We start from the raw sequence: 22645 nt of genomic DNA, 5'->3' as shown, positions 1-22645 counted from the left end.
AGTTTGCTAGTCAGATGGATATGCTGCACAGAGAGGGGATGCTGCTTATTTTCACAAATGTGGTACAATTCGTTCTTAACATTTACACTTCAGTACTAAACACATCTAATTAGAAGCACCACTGGTTTCTATGAAACCTACTGTACTTGAAAGGACACAGTTCAGAGAGCAGGCTAACAGTGTCATTACAAATCAGTAAAGCTCCATCTCACCTACATCTCAATGCTCAAAATACACATACAAGCTGGATTTCAAGAGAATATACTTCGCAGTGAAAGTGCTCCAGACAGCAGCTAATAGCAGCTTAAACACAACTTAGAGGCTAGACAACTAAGCTGTAAAACCAGTCTTCCTGAGTTGGATCCTATGACCCCTGGCATAAACACAAATAGTAGCCTTAGGTAAACCACTCCCTCTCAGCCCGAGCTGCAAGACAGAAGTTATATCCTTACCTACCTTACAGGGATGTTGTAAGTTTTACAATACATATGAAGCACTTTGCACACTCAAAAAGTGTTACCGTGTTACATGCTAAGTATGATGCAGGTGCTGCTTTTATAATTGGCAGTCAGTTCAGTTGTAGGACTCATTAAATTCCATGAGATTGTCAATTGATTGAATGTTCAAATATTTTTGTAGGAATGGATGGGGATTTGTTATGAAATTGCTCCTTTTTTATGTATGTTCTACTGTATTTTGGTATATTTCCTTACCTGCTTAAACTCAGTCTTAACTCAACCTGAAACTCAGTAGCCCAGGCTGGGATGCAAATTACATACCAGTGACCCCCAGAGCTGGGATGCAAATTACAGGCATCTTGCTAGTCAGAAGAGGAAGGGAATACATATTAAGGGCCCAATCCTATCCAATTTTCCAGTGCTGGTGCAGCTGTGCCAATGGGGCATGCAGTGGCGTCACTAGGATTTGCGTCACCCGGTGCGGGAGGCCTGCGCATCACCCCATGCAGTGGGCAGGGCAATGCCCCAGGTGATGGGTGTGGTGATGTACCATCACCCTGCCCCCACTGGTTTTTTGGCTGTACCTTTCGTTAGATATTTCACAGATATTTCAATGTGGTTTGTTTCATTGCATTCTGCATGAAATTACACATTGATTAATATATAACACGATGGTATTATTCCTCCAAATTCTGATTTTAGTGATTTTGAAAACTTGTAGAGTCACACAGACGACCTGGGGACAGAAAAGACGACCTGGAGACAGAAATGGTGGGCAAAATAAGAGACGGGATACGTACTCACTCAGGCGATAAAACGAGTACAGGACTCTTGGCAGTGACTCTGATGAAGGAGATGGGGCTTTCGGCCAAGCCGTATAAAACCACAGGCTGGAAGGGAAAACAAGCATTACATGTATGAAACGATGGTACAGGAGTGTGTCATGAGGCCTCACCAAGAGAAACAGCAAAGTAAGACACACCTTTCTGCGTACCTCTTGCAGGAGAAGGTGGCGCATGGTGCCTTTAGTGAGAAGAGAATCCCCTTTAGTTTATGGGAATTAAGGTGGAGGGCTTTCCATCAGGTCCTCAGGGTGGGAGCGGCAAACCCATGGTTGCAAGAAGATCAGAAGAGGTGCAAGAAGCCGACCTGTTTGGGGTCGAGACCCTCTAGATCAGTATGCGCACTTCCGTGGATAGAAACAGTAGCCCATTTTGTCCAAGAGTGTATGCAGGCGAAGGAGTTGTGGAGGGGTGTAGTGAGGGCCTTTAAGTGACCTGAACTGGCCCAACAGGCCTGAGAGACTATCGTCTCTGGGAAGGAGCTGGCGGGAGGTATGAAGGGACCCAAGAGGACGAGTAATGCGGGACAATGGAGGGGAGGAGACAATAGGTGGGAGGTGCCGTGGTCTACGGTAAGATTGATAAATCTGTATGTCCTTTTTGCGCTGGGCATCCAAAGGGGCAAAGAAATAAAGGAGAAAAAGTCCACCAACACGCAGGGGTGGGTCCGCTTTGTGGTCTCCAGAGTATACGGTGTCGTGGCTTACGAAAGGGTGAGAACCGGTAGAGACAGGTGGAAAAAATGGTGGGAGTGGTTAGATGGGGTGAATCCACCTATAATGTGACATATCTGTGTTCTAGTTAAACAGCCGATGTAATGTGACTGTAGTTGAAAATGTAAAATGTGATTTCTTTCCTTTGTATTATTTATTGTAGTATGAAACTTTTTAAATAAAAATCTATATTTCCCTGCAAAAAAATCTATACTTCCCAAAGTTCAGTAGTTTTCTGGGCAGTTGCTAGACAACCATGCTCTAAACAGACATTGGGTGCAATCCTAACCCCTTATGTCAGTGCTTTCCAGCATGACATAAGGGCAGTGCAGCTCTGAGGGAAAGGGACAAACATTCCCTGACTTTGAGGAGGCCTCCGTGAGTGACACCCAACTGCAGGATGCAGCACATGTCCCATTGGCACCTCTATGCCTTTGCTGGAAAGCACTGACATAAGGTGCTAGGATTGCGCCCATTGTTAGATATCTACCTTCAACACTAAGGATATTTATTTGCACAATCCAGCTATAGGTAACCACTGGGCAGCCCAATCCTAACCAGCACCGATTCAGTGGGGCAGAGAGGCCCACGCTGTATCCTGTGCTGGTTAGGAGCAGGCTGGTGGTCTACCTGGGGTAAGGGGAAATTTATCCCTAGGAAGCCCTAGCCTTCCTAGTGGGGCTATTCAGATCTGCACCAACTAAACTGCTGGTGCAAGTGCAAGAAGCCCTGTGTTGGGGAAAAGACTCAGGAGGGAGAATAGAATAACACAGCGGCCTCCTCTGCCAATCCCTCCCCCCTCCTGGGCCTGATCTGCCTTCCCACCCCACTACACCTCTCCTTTCCACCCCCTCCCCCGATCCTGTACTGTTTGGTACACAACTTATCTGCACCAGTGACCACAGCTTTGGCTTCAGTGCGGTGGGGCGATGTACGCCTTCCTATTGGTGGTCCCTACTCACGAGTAGTCACAAACATGCTTTACATCATGATTGCACCAGCTACTATGCTGGCATTGCACAATATTAGGATTGTGTTGTAAATCTGAAATCTTATGCCCACTTTCCTGGGAGTAAGCTCCATTGAATACAATGGGATTTCTGAGTAAATGTACATAAGATTGTGCTAGGATTCATTGTTTGAATAGTCTAATTAACCAGGGCCCTGAAGACTCCAAGTCTTCAACTAAAGGGCAAATTCTGTGGGTTAGCATCAGTCGTGATCCATCTCAGCTCCTTCTGCTCCCTTCCTTTGGAGGGATGTTTTGGGAACCTGGACCATTACCACCAACTGCAAGTCAATATATCCTTAATTATATAGTCCTTTTGTGCAGATTTTCATTGCAAGTAACTTTGGCAGCCTATCTTGGCTGAAAAGCAAGCTATACATATAAATAAATATATTTGGAACTTATGCTGAGTATTCATTTTTATTCTGCTCCATACATTTGCTACACAATAATAGAAATAACAATAACCCCTTTCTTGTTTTTCATACACCAATACATAAACATTTGCTTGCTTGATACTGTAGAACTCAAACTGTAGCTGTGGTGCAATTGACAGTTATCAAGCAACAGCAGGTCATGTCACTCAACTCTGTACGCTTTGATCTGAACAGACGTCATCTGTCAAGAAAAGCCTGTGCATTTGGCTTTATCTGTCTGCTTTACCCTCACTACCACAATCGCCTCTGTCACTCATACTTTTCTTTGGCTGGAGTTCTCATTTTGTTACATGTTGGACTGCCGCCTGCAACACAGGAAACTATCAAACCTCACCATCATATACATAGAATCTTAAAAAAATGTTATTTGACATATTGTTGCAAGTTATACCAAATCCAGCAAAATACTTGGATTGAAAGAAAAAAAAAATGGTGCCAAAGTAGACAAGAACATGGCAAGATCTAGAAACACAGTAGGGTATTTTCCTTTGTAAAATGAAGCCTTGTAGCTTAAAAAGCAACTTATGATCTGGTGCGGGGAGAGACGGTAAGGTAACAGCAAAAGGAACTGCTGTTTGGAAAAGGAAATCCTACTGTGTTTAATAAACTTGTTAACTGCAGTCTTTGGCCATGATATTACCATATACTCACAATTATTTTAAGCATCATAACTCAAGAAACCCTGGGAACTGCAGTTTTGGAAGAAGGTTAAGAATTTGAGTTTTAATTCCAGGACAATAACATTGTTAAGCTGAATGTTGTATGTGTAATTTTTCCTTTATTCACACTGATATAACATTAATTACACAGGTCAACACACATTTTGCTTCCTTAAACGTTACACCAATTCCTGGGTATATTTGGGGTGGCGATTCCAAAAATGGCATCCGTTTTGCCCTATCGCTTCTAGTTTTGGAGACACGGCATAGCTTCTTTAGTGAATGGTTCAAGCAGCTTCCTCATGAGGAAGCCTACACCATGGCTTCCTCATGAGGAAGCTGCTTGAACCATTCACTAAGGAGGCTATACTATATCTCTAAAATTAGACGTGATAGGGCAAAACGGTTGCCATTTTTGGAATTGGCACCCCAAAATTCAAATCAAACCACCATAAAGTTTGGGAAAAACTTTTCTGACCCTCAATTTTGTAGGCCTGTGTTATCAGTAGGGGCTGAAAAATAAGTGTTTGATCAAACACACTTATGAGATTTAAGTGTTCAAGTTCAAGAAGTACAATGTAGGGTCCAATCCTATTCATCTTTCCAATACTGGTGCAACCTAACTGGTCATAACATCTATGCCGGGTAAGATGGCGGAATGCCTCATCAAAGATAGAATCTCAAACCACATAGACGAACAAGCCTTGCTGAGAGAGAATCAGCATGGCTTCTGTAAGGGTGTAAGAATCAGCATGTATTCTGTAAGGGTAAGTCTCACGAACCTTTTAGAATTCTTTGAAAAGGTCAACAGGCATGTGGATGCGGGAGAACCCGTGGACATTATATATCTGGACTTTCAGAAGGTGTTTGACACGGTCCCTCACCAAAGGCTACTGAAAAACTCCACAGTCAGGGAATTAGAGGGCAGGTCCTCTCCTGGATTGAGAACTGGTTGAAGACCAGGAAACAGAGAGTGGGTGTCAATGGGCAATTTTCACAATGGAGAGAGGTGAAAAGCGGTGTGCCCCAAGGATCTCTCCTGGGACCAGTGCTTTTCAACCTCTTCATAAATGACCTGGAGACAGGGTTGAGCAGTGAAGTGGCTAAGTTTGCAAACGACACCAAACTTTTCCGAGTGGTGAAGACCATAAGTGACTGTGAGGAGCTCCAGAAGGATCTCTCCAAACTGGCAGAATGGGCAGCAAAATGGAAGATGCGTTTCAATGTAAGTGTAAAGTCATGCACATTGGGGCAAAAAATCAAAACTTCACATATAGGCTGATGGGTTCTGAGCTGTCTGTGACAGGTCAGGAGAGAGATCTTGGGGTGGTGGTGGACAGGTCGATGAAAGTGTTGACTCAATGTGCGGCGGCAGTGAAGAAGGTCAATTCTATGCTTAGGATCATTAGAAAAGGTATTGAGAACAAAATGGCTAATATTATAATGCCATTGTACAAATCTATGGTAAGGCCACACCTGGAGTATTGTGTCCAGTTCTGGTCACCGCATCTCAAAAAAGACATAGTGGAAATGTAAAAGGTGCAAAAGAGAGCGACTAAGATGATTACTGGGCTGGGGCACCTTCCTTATGAGGAAAGGCTATGGCGTTTGGGCCTCTTTCTGAGTCTAGAAAGGAGACGCCTGAGGGGGAACATAATTGAGACATACAAAATTATGCAGGGGATGGACAGAGTGGATAGGGAGATGCTCTTTACACTCTCACATAACACCAGAACCAGAGGACATCCACTAAAATTGAGTGTTGGGAGAGTTAGGACAGACAAAAGAAAATAAATTGTCTGTTAGGACAGACAAAAGAAAATGTTTGGAGAGTTAGGACAGACAAAAGATTGGGCCCTCAGTTGAGTACACCAGGACAACCAGGTGGAAGGTATTGATGATCTTTCAGCAGCATCAAAAGCAACAGCATACTATTCTTTCTTACTATTAGCCAGTGTCAAACCCCTTCTTCACTTTTCAAACAACCAGTTTCCTTTATTCCAGCTACCCAAATAATAACTCAAGAGATCACAGTATCAACAATGTTTTTCTATGTTTTCTCATCTGTGGTTAGTAACAGCTTCAGAAAGTGGACCAAAGAATGAACTCCCACATCCAAATTGCCCCATTACAGCTGCTTTTTGAAAAAGATATTGGGAGTTCTAATTATGTCATGCTTAGCTTGTCTCTCAGGCACCCACTAAACTATACAGAAGTCTAAAGAAATGGAAACCGACATTTCACTGACATAACAGAAACATTTATAACAGTACCTTATGCTTTCATACTGGGTGACATTCAGCAAACAATAATTTGAAATCAGAAAGTTCTACTGATCTTTGCAGGTTTGCTCTGAAGAAAGTCCTTGCTGAGGACCCAATCCTATCCAATTTTCCAGTGCCAGTGCAGCTGTGCCACTGTATCTTGCAGTGGGAAGGCAATCATAGAGGCCTCCTTAAGTTATGGAAACTTTGTTCCCTTACCTTGGGGCTACACTGTGGCTGCACCAGTGCTGGAAATTGGATAGGATTGGGCCCTGAGTTGAGTGAGGCTTACTCCCAAGTAAGCAAGCACAGGAATGCAGCCTTACACAAAGTTTTGCACCTAATTGTGACTCATTTCTGGGACATGTGAATGAAATTGATGTTCTGGATTGCACATAAAAAGAACAAGCTTAGAGACAAAAATACTAGAATCAAACCCATTTCCTAGGTTTTCCTTTGATATGACATTTTCATTTTCTACTAAGAAAGGCATAAAAGCACAGTGCAGTAGCGTGCAACTGTATGGAGCAGAAGGTGCCTAAATTAAAACCCATTTTTGCCTGGCCCACAGGTGTATGCATTTGGTTCTTGTTGGCATATGCAACGTTGGACAGAAATGGCTTAAGGTCAGCATCAGCTTTATGCATCTATTTCTTATTTGCTTTTCAGTCAAGTTTGGCTTCCAAAGCAGTTTACAAATAAACATCTACAGAAAGGTATAGTACAGGGGTGTCAAACTCATCTTGTACAGAGGGCCACATAGCATTCATGATGCCTGCTGAGGGTTGGAAGTGATGTCATTAGGCAAGAAGTGGTCATTAAACCACTTTGGAACTTTGGAACACCCTCCCTTTAGAATTGAGAACTGCATTTCCGGTGTGGACTGAAGACCTTTTTATTTCAAAAAGCTTTTAACTGTTGACAGGCTGGCTGGCTTTCCTTCTTCTGTATATTAGAATCCACGGGGTTTGTTTTAGATTTTTAATTATTTAAAAACTGTTTTTAATTATTGTTTTTAATGTTAATTGTGTTTTTTTAATTGTTGTAGGCTGCCTTGGGGCAAAAAGGCGGGATATAAATCAATAAAATAATAATAATAATAATAAACAGGTCATAACCAAAAATAAACACCTTTTTTTCTCACTTAGGAACTCATTAGCTGCAAATGACAAAATGGAAAATAAATGAATCTTGATCATATTTCAAGATATGGGAGAGCCCAATTTTCATGTGTGCTACCCTTTCAGCAGTAACACTTCAGCACTACTCAGCAGCTGAAAGCCTGAGGGCTGTATAAAAAGCTTCCATGGGCCGCATCTGGCCCCCAAACCTTACGTTTGACATCCAGGTATAGTATATTAGAGATCTCTAGTGTTTATGGCAGTCTACAGTGGATCCTGACAGTTGATGTTGTAGCCCAGTTTCCAGGCTTTTTCCTTCAGAGACAGGATATGAAGGGAGCCCTCCAGAGCTGGCTGGTGGTAGGCTGCCAACTCTAGAAGAAGCCTGTCTGTTGAATTGGGTTTGACTTGGGCACAGCCCTTTAAGCAGATTTATTTTTGCTACAACCTGAGGTGTGTTTTATAGGGGTGGCAAAATTATCACAGACAAAAAAAAAAGATCAAATGAGAGAAGACGCAGTCTTTAAGCCCCTGCAGTGTTTTAAACACTATTTGACAATCCAGATTGTTATACAACATGATGGCAATGGCATACTAAGTAATTAAAAAATATGAAAAAGGCACTGCAAGTTTCACACTCAGCCTTAACCTTTTCCTGTTAGATCGGAATAACAAAACTGGGCTACATAATTGCAGTGGAACTGAAATAGTTTGCAACAAATCTGAAATGTAGCCTACGCTGCAGGTTTGTTGCAAACTATTTTAGTTCCACTGCAATACTCATAGTGGACTGTGAGCCCAATCCTATTCAATTTTCCAGGACTGGAAATTTATTTGTAAGTAATAATAAGCAGAAAAGGACCCTCAAACATTTATCGCCCTCTATTTACACAACCTTGCAAACTGCAGGAGCCGAGCTCTTGGCAGGGCAATTAGCGGCTGCCTTGCAAACTTCAGGAGCCGAGCTCTTGGCAGGGTAATTAGCGGCAGCCTTGCAAACTGCAGGAGCCGAGCTCTTGGCAGGGTAATGAGCAGCTACAGCATCTGATTTTTGAATTGCCACAGTGCCTGAGGTAATTAGTTAATGGACCTCTCCACCACCTGTTGGCGACCCACCAGTGGGTCCCGACCCACAGTTTGAGAACCATTGCATTCTGTTGTTTCCTGTGCAGCACCTGTCACTTTCTCTGAGAAGAAGGGCTACAAAAGAGTCCCTGAAGACGCCACCAACTCGTCACTCCAGCGTTTTCTAAGTCTACGGGCGGTTCCTGAATGGAGCCTCCAGGAAACGAAAGGGAAAGTCGGAGGGGGGGAGTATTCCAAAGGTGCCGCTCCCCAGATCGCCTTCGAACAGCAGGCATGGGCGTGCACACGTCATCGGCGTTCCACAGGACTCCACAGCCGCCGCTCCCCCGCCCGCGCGGAGCAGCCGGCACAGCCGACGGAGAGACGAGCGGCGCCTGCGCGAGGGGAGAAACCCGGAAGCGGCTAGCTGGCGAGAGCGAGCACGGGCCGGGGGAGGGGCGTCGCGTGGCCAGCCGTAAGCGTGGAGCTGTGGAGGTAAGAGCCGCAGCCGCCGGGAGACCCGGATCTTCCGCCCGCCCGCAGGTTGGAGCCTCGCAAGAGGAAGGAGCCTGGGCGCCAGTCCGCCCGGCTCGGGGACTCGCTCCGGAACGGGCTGGCAGCCGGTCTCAGACTGCACTCCCAGCCACGCCGACCTGGGAGTGATCTGGCCGGCTGCGAGGGAGCCCGGTCGTCTGCGCTGGCTGCAGGCTAGCTGGCTGCTGAGTAGACGTGCCTGGGCTGGGCTCTGAGCCTCACCAGCTGTCTCCTCTCCCCTCGCTTCTCCCATGGGGGACTGGTCCTGCTCCTGAGCAAACCTTGTGGGAAGGGCAGCTTTCCAGCCTGGCCCTTGCGTCCTTCCTCTGGCGCAGGCCCCAGAAGAGCAGCCGTGCTTAGTGCTTGGAGCACTGCTCCACTTTCAAAGGTCTGCTTCCTGGAAGTACCACCAGAAGTCACTGGCTACTACCTCTGGCTACCCCTGGCTACAGAAGTGACTGGCCACTACTGTCTACCTTTGGTTATCACTGGCTACCTCTGGCTACAGAAGTGACTGGCTACCTCTGGCTACAGAAGTGACTGGCAACTGACGACATCATATCACCAGTTACTTCTGAACTGGGTGGCCAGACACAACACGACAAACACCAGTGAGAGGCTCAGGGCAGACAGGGGGGCTTTTTTGAGCACACAAAAAGTACATGCTGGAACTCTGCCCTCCAGAGATCCTAGTGCTGCTTGTCTCATTGCATTGCTGGTCTAGTGGCCAGGTGATGGGGGGGGGGTCCCAAGTGTACCACCAGACACCACCTCAAGTACGACTGGTGGTATGAGTACCACTAGTTGAGAAACACTGCCCTAGAGAGCTCAACTGGATTTATCCCCCAACCAAGATACAGGATTTCAACCTTACTGGACAAGCATAGGCATGTTCTATGGCAACAGGGCCTAATCCCAGATCAATGTGGATAGGAGTGCAGGCTTGCAGCCCAACTTTATTCATGAATATTCAGAAGTAAGACCCACTGGTTTCAGTGGGAAAGTATATTTAGGACTGCAGCTGTAGTCTCCAGGCACCCCCAGTTTCACTAGTGTGTCATTCTGAAAACATTTTTGAGGTTGATAGTGCTCAGCTATGAAATGCAAGAATGAACTGGCAGGAAGAGAGTATCTCTTTCTCTCTACGCTGCTGATGAACCATAACTATCATCCCAGATATAGAGTTAAAGGAAGAGAATGTACTTCTAGGCAGACTTTGAACCTTTACATGTCTTCAATCAGCCTGTCACATGTGGGAGGCCACTGTGTATGAGTTCCTTTTTATGGGTAGGTGCTTTGGCAGGCTATTTCAACAAAGGGATGCATCCCTTCTTTTATTACCACCATTCACATTTGGGGAGATGGAATAAAAACAGCCATCTTCTAGTTCGTTAGTATTGTGTGGCTGCATGCCTCAAACATTCTGAGGTTAGAGAGCTTATGCTACCCATTTTCTCAAAGCTCTTGTTTAAATAAAGAATAGGCAAGTGTGTATACATTAGGCAAGTGATTTTCAGCCAGTGTGCTGTGGCACATTGGTGTGCTGTGAATGGTCCACAGGTATGCCACAGGAATTTGGATGAATGTCATTTATTAATAGCGCCATTGGGGGATGTGATCCCCATGCCGGCAACATGATGTGCCTTGTCAAAAAACTGATGGTGTGCCTGGACAATTTTTACACCTTCTCAGTGTGCGATGAGGTGCAAAAGGTTGAAAATTGCAGCATTAGGATATGTAAGGGAGATGTTAGTACATACATACACACACACATTGGAGAATGCAGAAGGACATACAAGTAGGGTTTTCCTTTTCTTGAATTGCTAGGTTTACCTTTTTTTTGGGGGGGGGGGTTGCTTGTGCTTCTGGAAAAGCAAGTCACGCCCAATGCTGATTCTTGTGTTTCAAAGTGTTTTTGCCCTATTGTTTCAAGAGAATACAGGGAAGGCAAACCACTGAATGTAAGATAGGTATATTAATAAACTGATTTCTAAGTTTTTCACTGAGTTTCAAACATGAGCATAGGGGGATACTACTCCATTTATAAATAAGAATTCTGTATTCTGATTGAATTCTATCTCCTCCAACTTACTGCAGGATAAAACACAACTTATTGCAGCTGTGAAATGACATTTCTTTATAGTTTCCTGTGCTTAGAACTTGTTTTCATTCCCTATGTGACATCTGTATTCATCACAGAAGTGGCTCTTCTGCCTTGACCAGAGAGCTCTAGGCCTAAAAAGGGATTGGCAGAATGAAGGAAAACATTTGATAAGCCCTGTCAGCGCCTCGTGGTGTTCCTGAAACTAAGGACTGTTTGCTGTTTGTATTTTACTCAGGCTAGAAAAATCCTAGATGACAACTTGTCACAAAAACTGCAAATTTGTTGTTGTTTCATAGGAGTTTGTTCTTCAGTAGGAGCATCAAAACTCCTCCCTCCCTGCATCTCAGCTGGACTGTAAATTCACCGCTGCATGAGCCAGAGACATAGGAGCAACACTTCTCTATCAGCAATAAGCAAGAGGAGTAGTGCTTTTCTATAGCTTTGAAAGTTGTAATGGCAAGAAAGAATAAAGTGACAGTCTATTTCAATGCAGTTGAGACTTTCCCAGTGAAAGAATTAGGGAACATGAGAACTTTTTGGTGGATGGACTCATCTTGCTTGTGTGGGCTGTGAACATTTTCTTCTTCATTATTACTTCTGATAGAAATGCAGGAGTACAGCTCTTCGATCACCATTTTCTTTTCTTTGGTGATGGTATACTTTCATACAACAGAGACTATTGAGGGCCCAGTCCTATCCAATTTTCCAGCACTGATGTAACCATGCCAACAGGGCATGTGCTGCATCCTGAAGTGGGATGGCTGTCAAGAAGGCCTCCTCAAGGTAAGGGAATGTTTGTTCTCTTACCTTGGGCCTGAATTGTGGCTTCATCAGTGCTGGAAAGTTGGATAGGATTCGGCTCTGAATCACTGCTCATTTTGACATATGACAATCCTGGCTGGCAGATTTGCCACCTTGCATTTTGCTGATGTCGTTGTGCTCCATTTGATCTGACGTTTCCTTCATTTCTAACGGATGCAACACCTCGTAAAAATTGCTTTGCTATCTTGAGGTAGTCTGGCAGAAAGATTGGCCATTCCCACCATTATGGATTAGATTCTGACTCGATCATGATAAATGTTAATTAAAATGTCCACCTGAACTTGGTAGTGATGACCTTTTTTTAATTTCAAACTGGCATTAGGATTAGCAGGCTCTTATAAGCGAATGTATAATAGTATCCATTTGTTACCATGAATAACTCTTGCTGCAGAAATCTGGTCAAAGTGAGTTGATATGAAAAGGTTATGAAATGAAAAATACGTATAATGTCAGACCTCCATGTTTTACAGCATGCTTAATGTTGTGTCTAATGTAATAAGAAATGCTTAATGTAGTTTGATGTGTAGATAACATCACTGTATCTTAATGTAGCGGTCTGCAAACTGAGGACTGCTGTGCGCTGAAAACAGGCTCCCCAGCATGAATGGAGCTTACTATTTCGAGAGGGAACCTGCTACATCTCCCCCAATGTTTACGTCACCCAGCCTCTTCTATGTTTTGCCCCCCAGCAGGCTCTGAGCCTTGACTTCCTCTGAGCAGGGGATCTGCTAGGAAATTTGGGCCCAGCAGAGCCTGCTGGCCTGGCAGAACATAGAAGCAGCTGGTTGGCACAAACAGGGGAGAACGGAGACCATGATAGCAGGCTCCCCTGCCGAACGGTAAGCTCTGTTCACGTGGAGGAACCTGTTTTCAGCGCAGTTTGAAGATAGCTGTTTTAAGATACAGTGATGATACCTACACACCAAACTACAGTTTAGAGTACCCTGTCTTAAAGCATTGACATTACCTTGACCTTTCCAGCATTTGACTGGTGTAGATATATAGTAATAAGATGAGTTTCTGCAATCAGTGGTTTACCAATTGGGAACCATCCTTGGGAATCCAGGATTGTTATTGCTCTCTCCTCTTCTGTCTGGCAAAAATTTGCCCTTTCTTTTTGGCTGTGACCATAGCTGAGTATTGCATCTGCCCTCAGACTACTTATTGTTAAATCTTAATGCATCCTTTAACTAGGGTTTGAAGTAGAGATGGATTATCTGAATTACAAGCAGCTCTCTATTTTCTTGGGCTAAATTTGTAGAAAATGGCATGTATTTTAAAAACACATAAAATATAAAGGCTTTTCCTATAGGAAAATAGGAGTGGTGAGGGTTAGGGGAAAAGTCAGTCAGCATTCACTTTGACAATTGTTGATTTTGGAGGAAGCCTATTGGGAGTGGGGCATTGACCTGGTTGATGTAGATGGCTTTGTTGTTTGTTGTCAGGGAAAAGTTCTTTAATACTCATGTTGACTTGTGACTTCTGCTTGCCCAAGTTGGCATAAGGGAAAGGTTGAGGCTACTGATGTTAGCTGAGAAAGCAATCAGGAAATCAAAGAGGAAACAGAGAAAGTGGCAGCTTTCAGAGTAAGCCACAGCACTGTGAACCCATTTTCTTGATCTTTTTTATATTTTGTCTTTTGAGGAGACTCCCCCTCCACTAAAGTAATGTCTGAACTCCTTTAAGTTTCTACTATGTGTGGCACAATGTACTGAGTGCTTTGTGAGGTCAAGCTTGGAACTTTCTGTACAGGAGTATCTTAAGATTGTTCTGCTCATTCCATTCTGAACAGCACTGAAAGTGTGAATTATTGACTGAGTGCAAAATTGCTAACTGCAATTCTGCTTTTGAGTTTTAGTAGAGTTTTGGTTGGAGATGGTCTTGTCAACAGTGCAGATGAAACTGTTGTAAATAATCTGTGTACATTTTTCGATTTAGGTAACTTGCTTGTGATTAATTCTCAAGTAATCAGCCAGACTTCAAGCAAGTATCTTCAGTGTTTTGCACAGGATTGTGTAGCTGCCATGATGCCATAAAACCCCTAATATATAACCTAACTTTCCAAGCAATGTACCTATCTCCTTGATTAATATCTGATTTGTTTGTTAATTAGTAAAAAGAGACTTGCGCTGTAATTATGTTTATAACTAATGTAACTACTTTTGCAAAATTTTATGCCTGCTGCATTTAACAGTCTTTTCAAATGCATAGGATTACCATACAAGTTCTATTGAGTTCCAAAGGACTTAGTCCCAGGTAATACTGCATACAGGATTGTAGACAAATGGTCCAATTGTACCCCCACTGGAGCTAGTGTTCCAGTGGTGGTTTATGATGTTGTAAAAAGTCTTCTGGAAGCGTGCAGAGCTCCATGCTTCTGGGCCACCGCTGCAAATGATGGGGAGGACCCTGGACACAGTGGTGGTGAACAGGAGCCCTGCCGATGCTGATAAATGGTTGGACAGGGGATGAACAGGGCAAAGGGATGGTATGAAGGCAGGTATGATGGGCAGGCGGTCTGGTCTAGAGGGTAACGCCTCCGTTAGCCTGAAGATAACATCAGAAGGTCGCCAGTTCAAGGACACCGGCAGCTCCCTGAACGGCTGAGAGTGTCGAGACCTTGAAGCAGCTGACAAGCCCAGCTGAGTGATTCCACCTGCTCTTGGTGTGAGCAAGAAGCGTCTTGGCTGCCCTCCATGTGAGAGATGGAGCTGCTTGTCAGCCTGCGTGGGAGGCCAGAAGTGAGACCAAACCAGGAAGATCCATTCTGAAATGTTGTTGGTTCTTGAGAGAGAGAGAACCTCTATGTTTGTAAAAATCCCCTTGAGGGATTTAGAAACGCCTGCCTATGTAAACCGCCTTGAATAAGGTCAGAGGAGTAATCAGATGACCAGAAAGGCAGTATATAAATACCTAGTTATGATGATGATGATGACTGGGGAAGGACTGAGGGCATGCTGGAGATGGGAGGGAGTGTCACATGACATGGGTAACTTACACTGGATGCTATCTCTTCTGGAGTGAGCTGATGTGGCCCTAATGCCTCCTTGGACTTGCACCAGCTAAAGAGCTTGCACAGATCTAAGGAGATCCATTGGTGGTTGAAGGGCTTATGGAGGGGTTAAGGAAAAATATTTTCTATTTCCCCCAAGCCTTCCAGTTGACCCCCCCCACCAGTTTTGGTACAGCTGCTTGCTATGGTGGAGAAAAGGACAGAATTAGGTTGTAAGTTGTCAAGCAGTGCTTAGAACTGGGATACAATTTGTGCCTTTTCTTTCATCTTATAGAATGTTTTCCCTCTGCTGTCTCTTTGGTGGCGATTGGGAAAGTGTGTGGCTATGTGCTGTTCTGGTTTGTTGTTTCTGACAGCCAGAAAGTGTGTGTGATATCAGCAATGAATAGGATCGGGTTGTGTGTCTTTATGAGCCTTAATTCTTGTGTAATGCATTGCATTTCATATATTAATGCTTTCACTGGTACTCAGTGCTGGAATATGTTTAGTCACATAAGAATTTGATCCTAATGTCTTGAAATACTTTTGCCAGCCTTGCTGGCTGCTATAATTAGTTTATGCAACGATTAGAAGAAAAAATACTTTGTAAGATGGCTTTATTACTGCTATTTTTGTCCTTTCTGTATGCTGTGCCTTGTTCCATTTATTTGAGCCAGTGAATTGATATTGAACATTTTTAGACAACAAGAAGTGTCTTTACTTGCTACACTGAGATTCCTTCTACCATTTGGCTGATTAAAATATTATATCTACATTATGCTAATTTGAAATTTTTTTTAAAGCATCTGCAAGTTTCATTTTGATTTTGTTTTTCTTCTTAGAAGTTTGCATGTTGGAGAGGAACTTCATCATATGGATCACTGAATGGATAATAAATGGCCCTTCCTCGCCTAACAGGAGCACTGCGCTCCTTTTCAAATGTCACTAAACAAGATTATTATAATGAAGAATCTGCTGACTTAACGGTAATTATTTGTATTGAATTTAAATAGTGGGAGATATTTTGACACTGGTTTATTTGCTTAAAATGTATGGTTTTGTCAACAATGCCTCAGATCATGCACTTTTACTGATTTTTTTTTTTAAAAGCTTTTAGGAGTCTCTTGAGATTGAAAGAAGAAATCCATAAGCTTCTCTAACTTAAAAGTGAGTTTGGGGATTTAGTGTATGTCAGGAATGCTAGGGGTATGACCGTTTGTTCCCCACTAGCAACAAAGAGTAGCAGAATGTAGAAGCATGCTTAAAGCAAGCAGTCCCAGGAAGAAACACATGGCTGCAAGTTCCTTACAGCAAAGTAGGCTTGCATTGATGAAAGCTTACAGCAAACAAAGGCTTATTAGGAACACAGCAATAATAATAATAATAATAATAATAATAAGCACCAGAGTTGAAAGATACGACCAGTTCAGAGTCCAGTAGCAACTCTCCCAGATACCACTCCAACCATGAAGAACCATGAAGAACGGAGAAGTTCTTTACGGGTTACAAGTCATAGTAGGTATGTGGAAGCTCTTGGTTTTAGAGTCAAGCTGCCTATGATTGCCAGATGCAGGGGAGGGCACCAAGGTGCAGGTTGTGCTTGTTGTCTTGTGTGCTCCCTGGGGCATTTGGTGGGCCAGTGTGAGATACAGGAGGCTGGACTAGATGGGCCTTTGGCCTGATCCAGTGGGGCTGCTCTTATGTTCTTAACCCACACCACATAGCTTCTAGAGTTTGTTTATATACTGGAGCCCACCAGTCACAAAATAGGTGACTTCATTGTCTCGTGACTGGAATTGTACAGTATTGCATCAGCTCCCATCGTGCTCAACACCATTTACCTTCACAGGTGTACAATCAAGGAGACTCAGCATTTTCTCCTTTTTTCTTTTGGTCACATGGTACAAAGACAGGCAGCGTTTACATTTTTCTGCCGTATAGGTTTACCAAATAACCTTGGTTCTTTATCATTATCCAGGCTGAAAAAATTCCTTTTGTCCCGGTTGAAGCACAAATCTCGACAGTGTGAACTGTTTCTAGGGAAATCTTACACTAAGTACAAACTCTATTCTCTGGTTTCTCTTTCGAGAATTCTTTGGGCAGGCCCAAGGAGGTGCAACCTGAACCCAAAGGCCGCTTGAGATGGAGCACTAATGGCACTGCAAACCCCCTCATATTGGGGGGAGAGGGAGAGGGACCCCCTTTTTCTTCCAGAAGTGGTAGAGGGTTAAGGGGGGATGTGCTGCCATTACCTCCTCTTTGCTCTCTCTGCCCTCGAGGCTGTAACCTACAGGCTGTAGGTAGAAGTGAGGAAGGACAGTCCTGCCCCCACCTCCTCGCTCATCCTGTCACTAGGCTTTTAAAAAAACAAACAAACAGGAGGAGCAGAGCATGATGGGCTCTTCATTTTAAAGGAGACTTGCATGGAGAAGTAACAAGGAGGCCATGCAGAAGAGAAGGGAGGGGGCAGAGTTCCCCCCCAACTCAGCTGTAACTTAGTGGATCAACAAAGCAAGGAAGCACTTGTGGCACTTTTTCTTTTTACTCTTTTTTCGGCCTCCCTTCCCATACTTGGCAATGCCCAGGCTTGAACCAGAGACTTTCTATATGTGCAAAGCATGGACCCAATTGCCAAACTAAGGTCCCTCTCCCTTGCTATGTATGTGTCACCACATGCTGCTGTCTAATCACAAGTTAAGGGTTTATATAAGAGAGTGATTTCTCTTACTTTTTGTTTTGTTTGTGTTTAATGGGTATGAAGAGTGAGCTGCTAATCTTCCTAGAAAAGGAACAGCTGAGACTTCTAACCAATGGCCTGCACACCTGAAACAAAAGGAGCAGATACAGTCAAGAAACTTCTTTAAAATTTCTTTGTTAGCCAATCACATTTTTTTCTCCTCAAAGTAAATGGAAAAGAGACAAATTGCCAGTTGCTAATTTGATACGGAGATGCCATCTCTGCTTGTGCCTACCCAAGCACTTCAGGACTGATTCTGATTGCTGGCATGTTGGTCTTTTCCCAGAGTAACTTTGCTGAGTTTACCTTTTTCCCAGTGTTTCATCCCTCTAACAGGAACAGCAATTTGGCCCTTCTTTCCCATGTCATTTAAAGTAGTGCACTTACACAACTAAATGAAGCGTTGAAAGAGAATCTCTTCACTGAAACAAGCATCAGCAACAAGTAATACAGCATAAATTGAAGGAATGTATTGTACAGCACTTTAATGCATTTTTCTTAAATAATCTCTCCTGATGGGTGTCAGAGAAGAGTTGGAATACCAGTTATTTAATAGTGATCTGGACATACAGCTCTTGTAGTTAGTGCTGTTGCTTTTACTCTTATTGGTGTAGCAGACTGCATAAGCAACAAGGACCCTAAGAAAATGGGATTTGGGCTGAGTTGTGCATATGTGTTAATGTCCTGTTTCTTTTGGTTGGTATTTTTCTGAAAATGGAAGGATTCCAAGATGGATTTTGTGGCTGGTGGAACAAAGGGAAGTACTGGAGATAAGGATCACTACTAAGGGAAACTACTATTGGACCAAGTCACCTGGGGGAATTGAAGATGGTATGGGGCAGTGTTTCTCAAGCCATGGGTTGGGACCCACTAGGTGGGTCCCCATTCATTTAAATATTTTATTTTATTAATACAGGTGTGCGCCACTTAACATCATTATGTTCTCCGATTCCCGTTGTTATGCAGTAAGGTTGTTAAGTGAACATTCAGTCCTATCTATTGCCTTTGTTGTGTACACTGTCTGCCAGACACTAGCTGGCTGCACAGGCTACCGGAGATAGATTGCCTCTTCTTTGCATGAAGAGCCTCTCTGTTGTGTAAACAGACACTCTGCTGCAGGATATGGGGGATGTGATTGCCTCATTAAGAGCATCTTTACTGTGCTTTAACCACATTCATATATTTGGTCCATCATTATGCAAGTGGTTGTTAAGTGACACAAACCTGTATTAGATGTGATGCTATCATGGTATGTGACTGCATTTGGGGAAATGCTACAGATCTGTACTTTTAACAGGCTACTCTGTATATGCTTTTAACAATGATAGTAATTGAGACTTCTGGGTAAGTGTGTATAGGATTGCAGCCTAGGATTGCTAAAATTTTTCCTGCTTGATGATGTCAATTCTGGTCATGACACCATTTCCGGCAGGTCCTGATAGGGTTACCAATGCCTTGTTTTCTTCTCATCATGTTCGAAAACTGAATGGGCTTGTAGAAAGGGGACCAGAAGAAGAGGATTTCTTGAAAAACCTGATATTTAAAATAGATGATGACTCATGAAGCTCAACGCTGTGTATTTAGGAACAGATGGTCTTAGATTAAATGGTAGACACTGTCTTGTTGTCCAGCCCTAAGTGTTTTAATTATAGTGGTTATAATTATAACTTAATATATAATTAATTATAATTATAGTAGTATTGATATTGTGTTTTGAAATACAGTCTGGCCAATGTACAGTAACATGTTGCATAGTGACAGACATCATACCAACTTTATAACTAATTTCTTCTGGACTGTTTGTGCTACTAGGTTATTGTTGTTATTAACAGTATTTATATACCACTTTTCAACAAATAAGTTCACAAAGAGGTTTACAGAGAAAAATCAAACGGCTAATGGCTCCCTGTCCCAAAAGGGCTCAGAATCTAAAAGGATGCAAAAGAACACCAGCAGACAGCCGCTAGAAAAGACACTGCTGGGGTGAGGCGGGCCAGTTACTCTGCCCCTGCTGAAAAGAAGAGCACCCACTTGAAAAAGTGCCTCTTACCTAGTTAGCAGGGGTTAGCAGGTTATATAAATGAAACCTTCTTAACCCTCCTATTTTTCTCCCTCTTCAGGTTTACTATTTTTAAAACTGTGTTTTGTTAGCATTAAGTTCCAGTTACTATGTGCTGTTACATGAACGTCTTGCAAAAGTAAACAATGCAAAAAGTGCAGGCCAATGCAAAGTAAAGTGTGCCTGAATGCATTAATTCTTTAGATGTCTGTACAATTGCCTACAACAAATATGGATTGGCCAACTTATCTATGGTATCTGGTGGTAAATCTGTGTTTGCCCTACATAATGTGTGAAATGGTATGTGATTGTATGTGTGATTGTATGAAACGGCTATACAATCAAACCCATCCTCTCAGGTCATCAGAGGGGGCCCTTTTAACTGTGCCACCACCAGTGGAGGTGAGGGGGAATGGCGGCAAGAAATAGGGCCTTCTCAGTGGTGGCACCTCATCTGTGGAATTCCCTCCCCCTGGAACTGAGAACAGCTGCCTCTCTTGAGTCCTTTCAGCAGGGCCTTAAGCCCCCCCCCTTTTCCCCAGGGAAGCCTTTTTATGCTGATAGTGGCAGGGACTAGTGCTTTTTTATGAACATATTTAATCATGATCCAATTTCACTGTGTCTTATTGTTTTAATTATTTTTATCATATATCATTGTTTTTAGTATTTTATCATTTTATTTGTAAGCTACTTTGAGTGCCCTCAGCGGGGTAGAAAGGTGAATAAATTCTATTAATTAAAAATTAAATAAATGACAGTCAGTTCTCTGGCAGCTGTAGATTGTGCCCCTCCATTGTGCAAAAGATCAGCCGGATCCAGGAACTCCACTGTGGCAGACAGATTTCTTGCATTAGCAAACATTTCCCCCATTTACTTTGCTGTCAGCTTTGTCCTCTTTACTAGATTTATTTTTGTGACATTTTAAGGGAAGTATACTGAGAAGTGTTTTAAATATATGTTTAGATATGTGAGGCTGTGATATTAGAATTGGAAACTGCTAACAAATAACAGGTGGTGAATAGAGTGTGGAAACTGCTTAAAACAGGTGTATGTAAGTTAAGGTTCTTTTTATCATTAAAACATACTTTTATATATTTATGTATGTTTGTATTCAGAATAAAAGATCAAAATTACAAGAACAGTTAAACTCTGGTCTTAGCTGGAAGAAGATTGTCAAATTCATTGATGAAAATTCAACCAAAGAAAATCAGAACACTCTACATGGAGATCTAAGAACAATATTGCAAGCTGCAAAACAGATTGGTAAGTGATTATTTTAGTGTTAACCTGTTAACTGTAGATAATTATGGCCATAGTTAGGCAGTAGCGAAATCCATGACTGCTGTGTAAAAACAGTTCCCCGTTCAAACCAGAGCTTACCGTTCTGCCTCTTCCGTGTTCTTTCCTAGTAGATTTGGACACCAGGATGTTCTGGGCTGTTGCCCAGTGTCCCAGAAGGCTGTGCAACGGGATGCCTGGGCAGATGCGACTGCCCAGAGTATCCTGGTGCCCAGATCTATTGGGAAAGAACGCAGTGCAGAAGTGGAATGGTAAGCTCCACTCACGGAGGGCTTTCCTTGAACCCCAGATCCGGCCCCCTGAGCTGGGTTTTGGAAAGCCCTGCCACAGTCCTATGTACAATATTTGAGGTAAGGCTCATTGAGCACAGTGAGAGTTATTTCTGATTAATCATGTCTGTGATTATGCTGTATGATACACTATAACCCAAACTTGCAGTTGTCCACAAAATATAAATGTACAGACCTGCTTCTCCGTACATCTGTTTAGTGATTTGTGGTTTATGAATGGTATGGAGAAGTCAGGCCAATTTGGAGCTATACTAATATTCAGCTCACTTGTCTACAAAAATTTTGCTAACCTCTATGAAAAAACTCTTATTTTAGACTTTGGAGTGGAAAAAAAATACCATGACATCAGTGTAACACTTATGCCTTGGTGCCCAGAGGAACAGCAGCACTGAAATGGCCGCCACTGTGTCCTCTGGGCACTGAGGCAGCCTTCGGAATCTCCTCAGAGTAAGGGAGTGTTTGCTTCCTCACCCTGGGTAGAACGCAGCCAGCAGTAATGGGTCTCCTCAGATCTGCATCTGCTTTTGAGCAGGCTCAGACTCAGGAAGGCCCATGTCAGGCTTCCCAGCCAGGGAGGGAGCACGGGATACAATGGCAGATGCTACTGCCTTCTCCGCCCCCTCCCAGGCCTGATTCTCCCCTCCTCCCACCCTCCACTCACTCAGTTCCATTCTCCCCTGCCCTGAAAAGCTGCACTGATAGCCAGCAGTTTAACTCACCACTGGTTACTCCTCATGGTGCTGAGACCTAGTACCAGCACTCGCTCTTCCCCAGGTGTTGCGAACATGCTTTATGGTATGTTCACGACACCCAGAGCTGGCAGTGCATGCATACGACTGGTGCTGTGGCCCATAGGACTGGGCCCTTAATGTATTTATAGATGCTGTTTCAGTAAGATACCCAGTAAGATGACTAATACAAGAACTGTTATTGCTGATTCCCAGATTCTGTCAAAAGGCAAAATACATTTTTTTTGTGGCTAAATTCACACTATTTGCAACAGATAAATTCTATAGAAAAGTAGTTTACTCTTAAAGCTTCAGCAACTTTTGGAAATATCCACACCTTTTTGTGCTGCTCTGTCTCAAGGCAAGGAAGAGGTAAATGAAAGATTTAACTTGGAAAATCTAGTCAATTCACATTGCCCTTACCTTAACTTCATGGGCATGAAAAAGAAACACATAGGAGAGATCTTTGCAGAAAGCTTCTAACTGAGAAGTGCTGAACTGATTTAGGTTAG

The 22645-nt window shown here is 43.2% G+C and overlaps 1 protein-coding gene across 1 annotated transcript in view; it reads left to right on the top strand.

The window, feature by feature from the left end:
• Positions 1-8935: 8935 nt before the first annotated feature.
• The window catches only part of ASCC3 (activating signal cointegrator 1 complex subunit 3), a 271099-nt gene continuing 257389 nt past the window's right edge, over positions 8936-22645 (top strand). The window contains exons 1-3 of the mRNA XM_066612963.1: positions 8936-9063; positions 15863-16006; positions 20932-21079. Coding sequence (XP_066469060.1) covers positions 15917-16006; positions 20932-21079 — 238 coding nt within the window. The 5' untranslated portion in view covers positions 8936-9063; positions 15863-15916. The remainder of the gene's footprint in view (positions 9064-15862; positions 16007-20931; positions 21080-22645) is intronic.

This window comes from Tiliqua scincoides, chromosome 1 (assembly GCF_035046505.1).
Source record: "Tiliqua scincoides isolate rTilSci1 chromosome 1, rTilSci1.hap2, whole genome shotgun sequence".
NCBI classification, from domain to species: domain Eukaryota; kingdom Metazoa; phylum Chordata; class Lepidosauria; order Squamata; family Scincidae; genus Tiliqua; species Tiliqua scincoides.
This window is presented reverse-complemented; position numbering and strand designations above follow the sequence as displayed.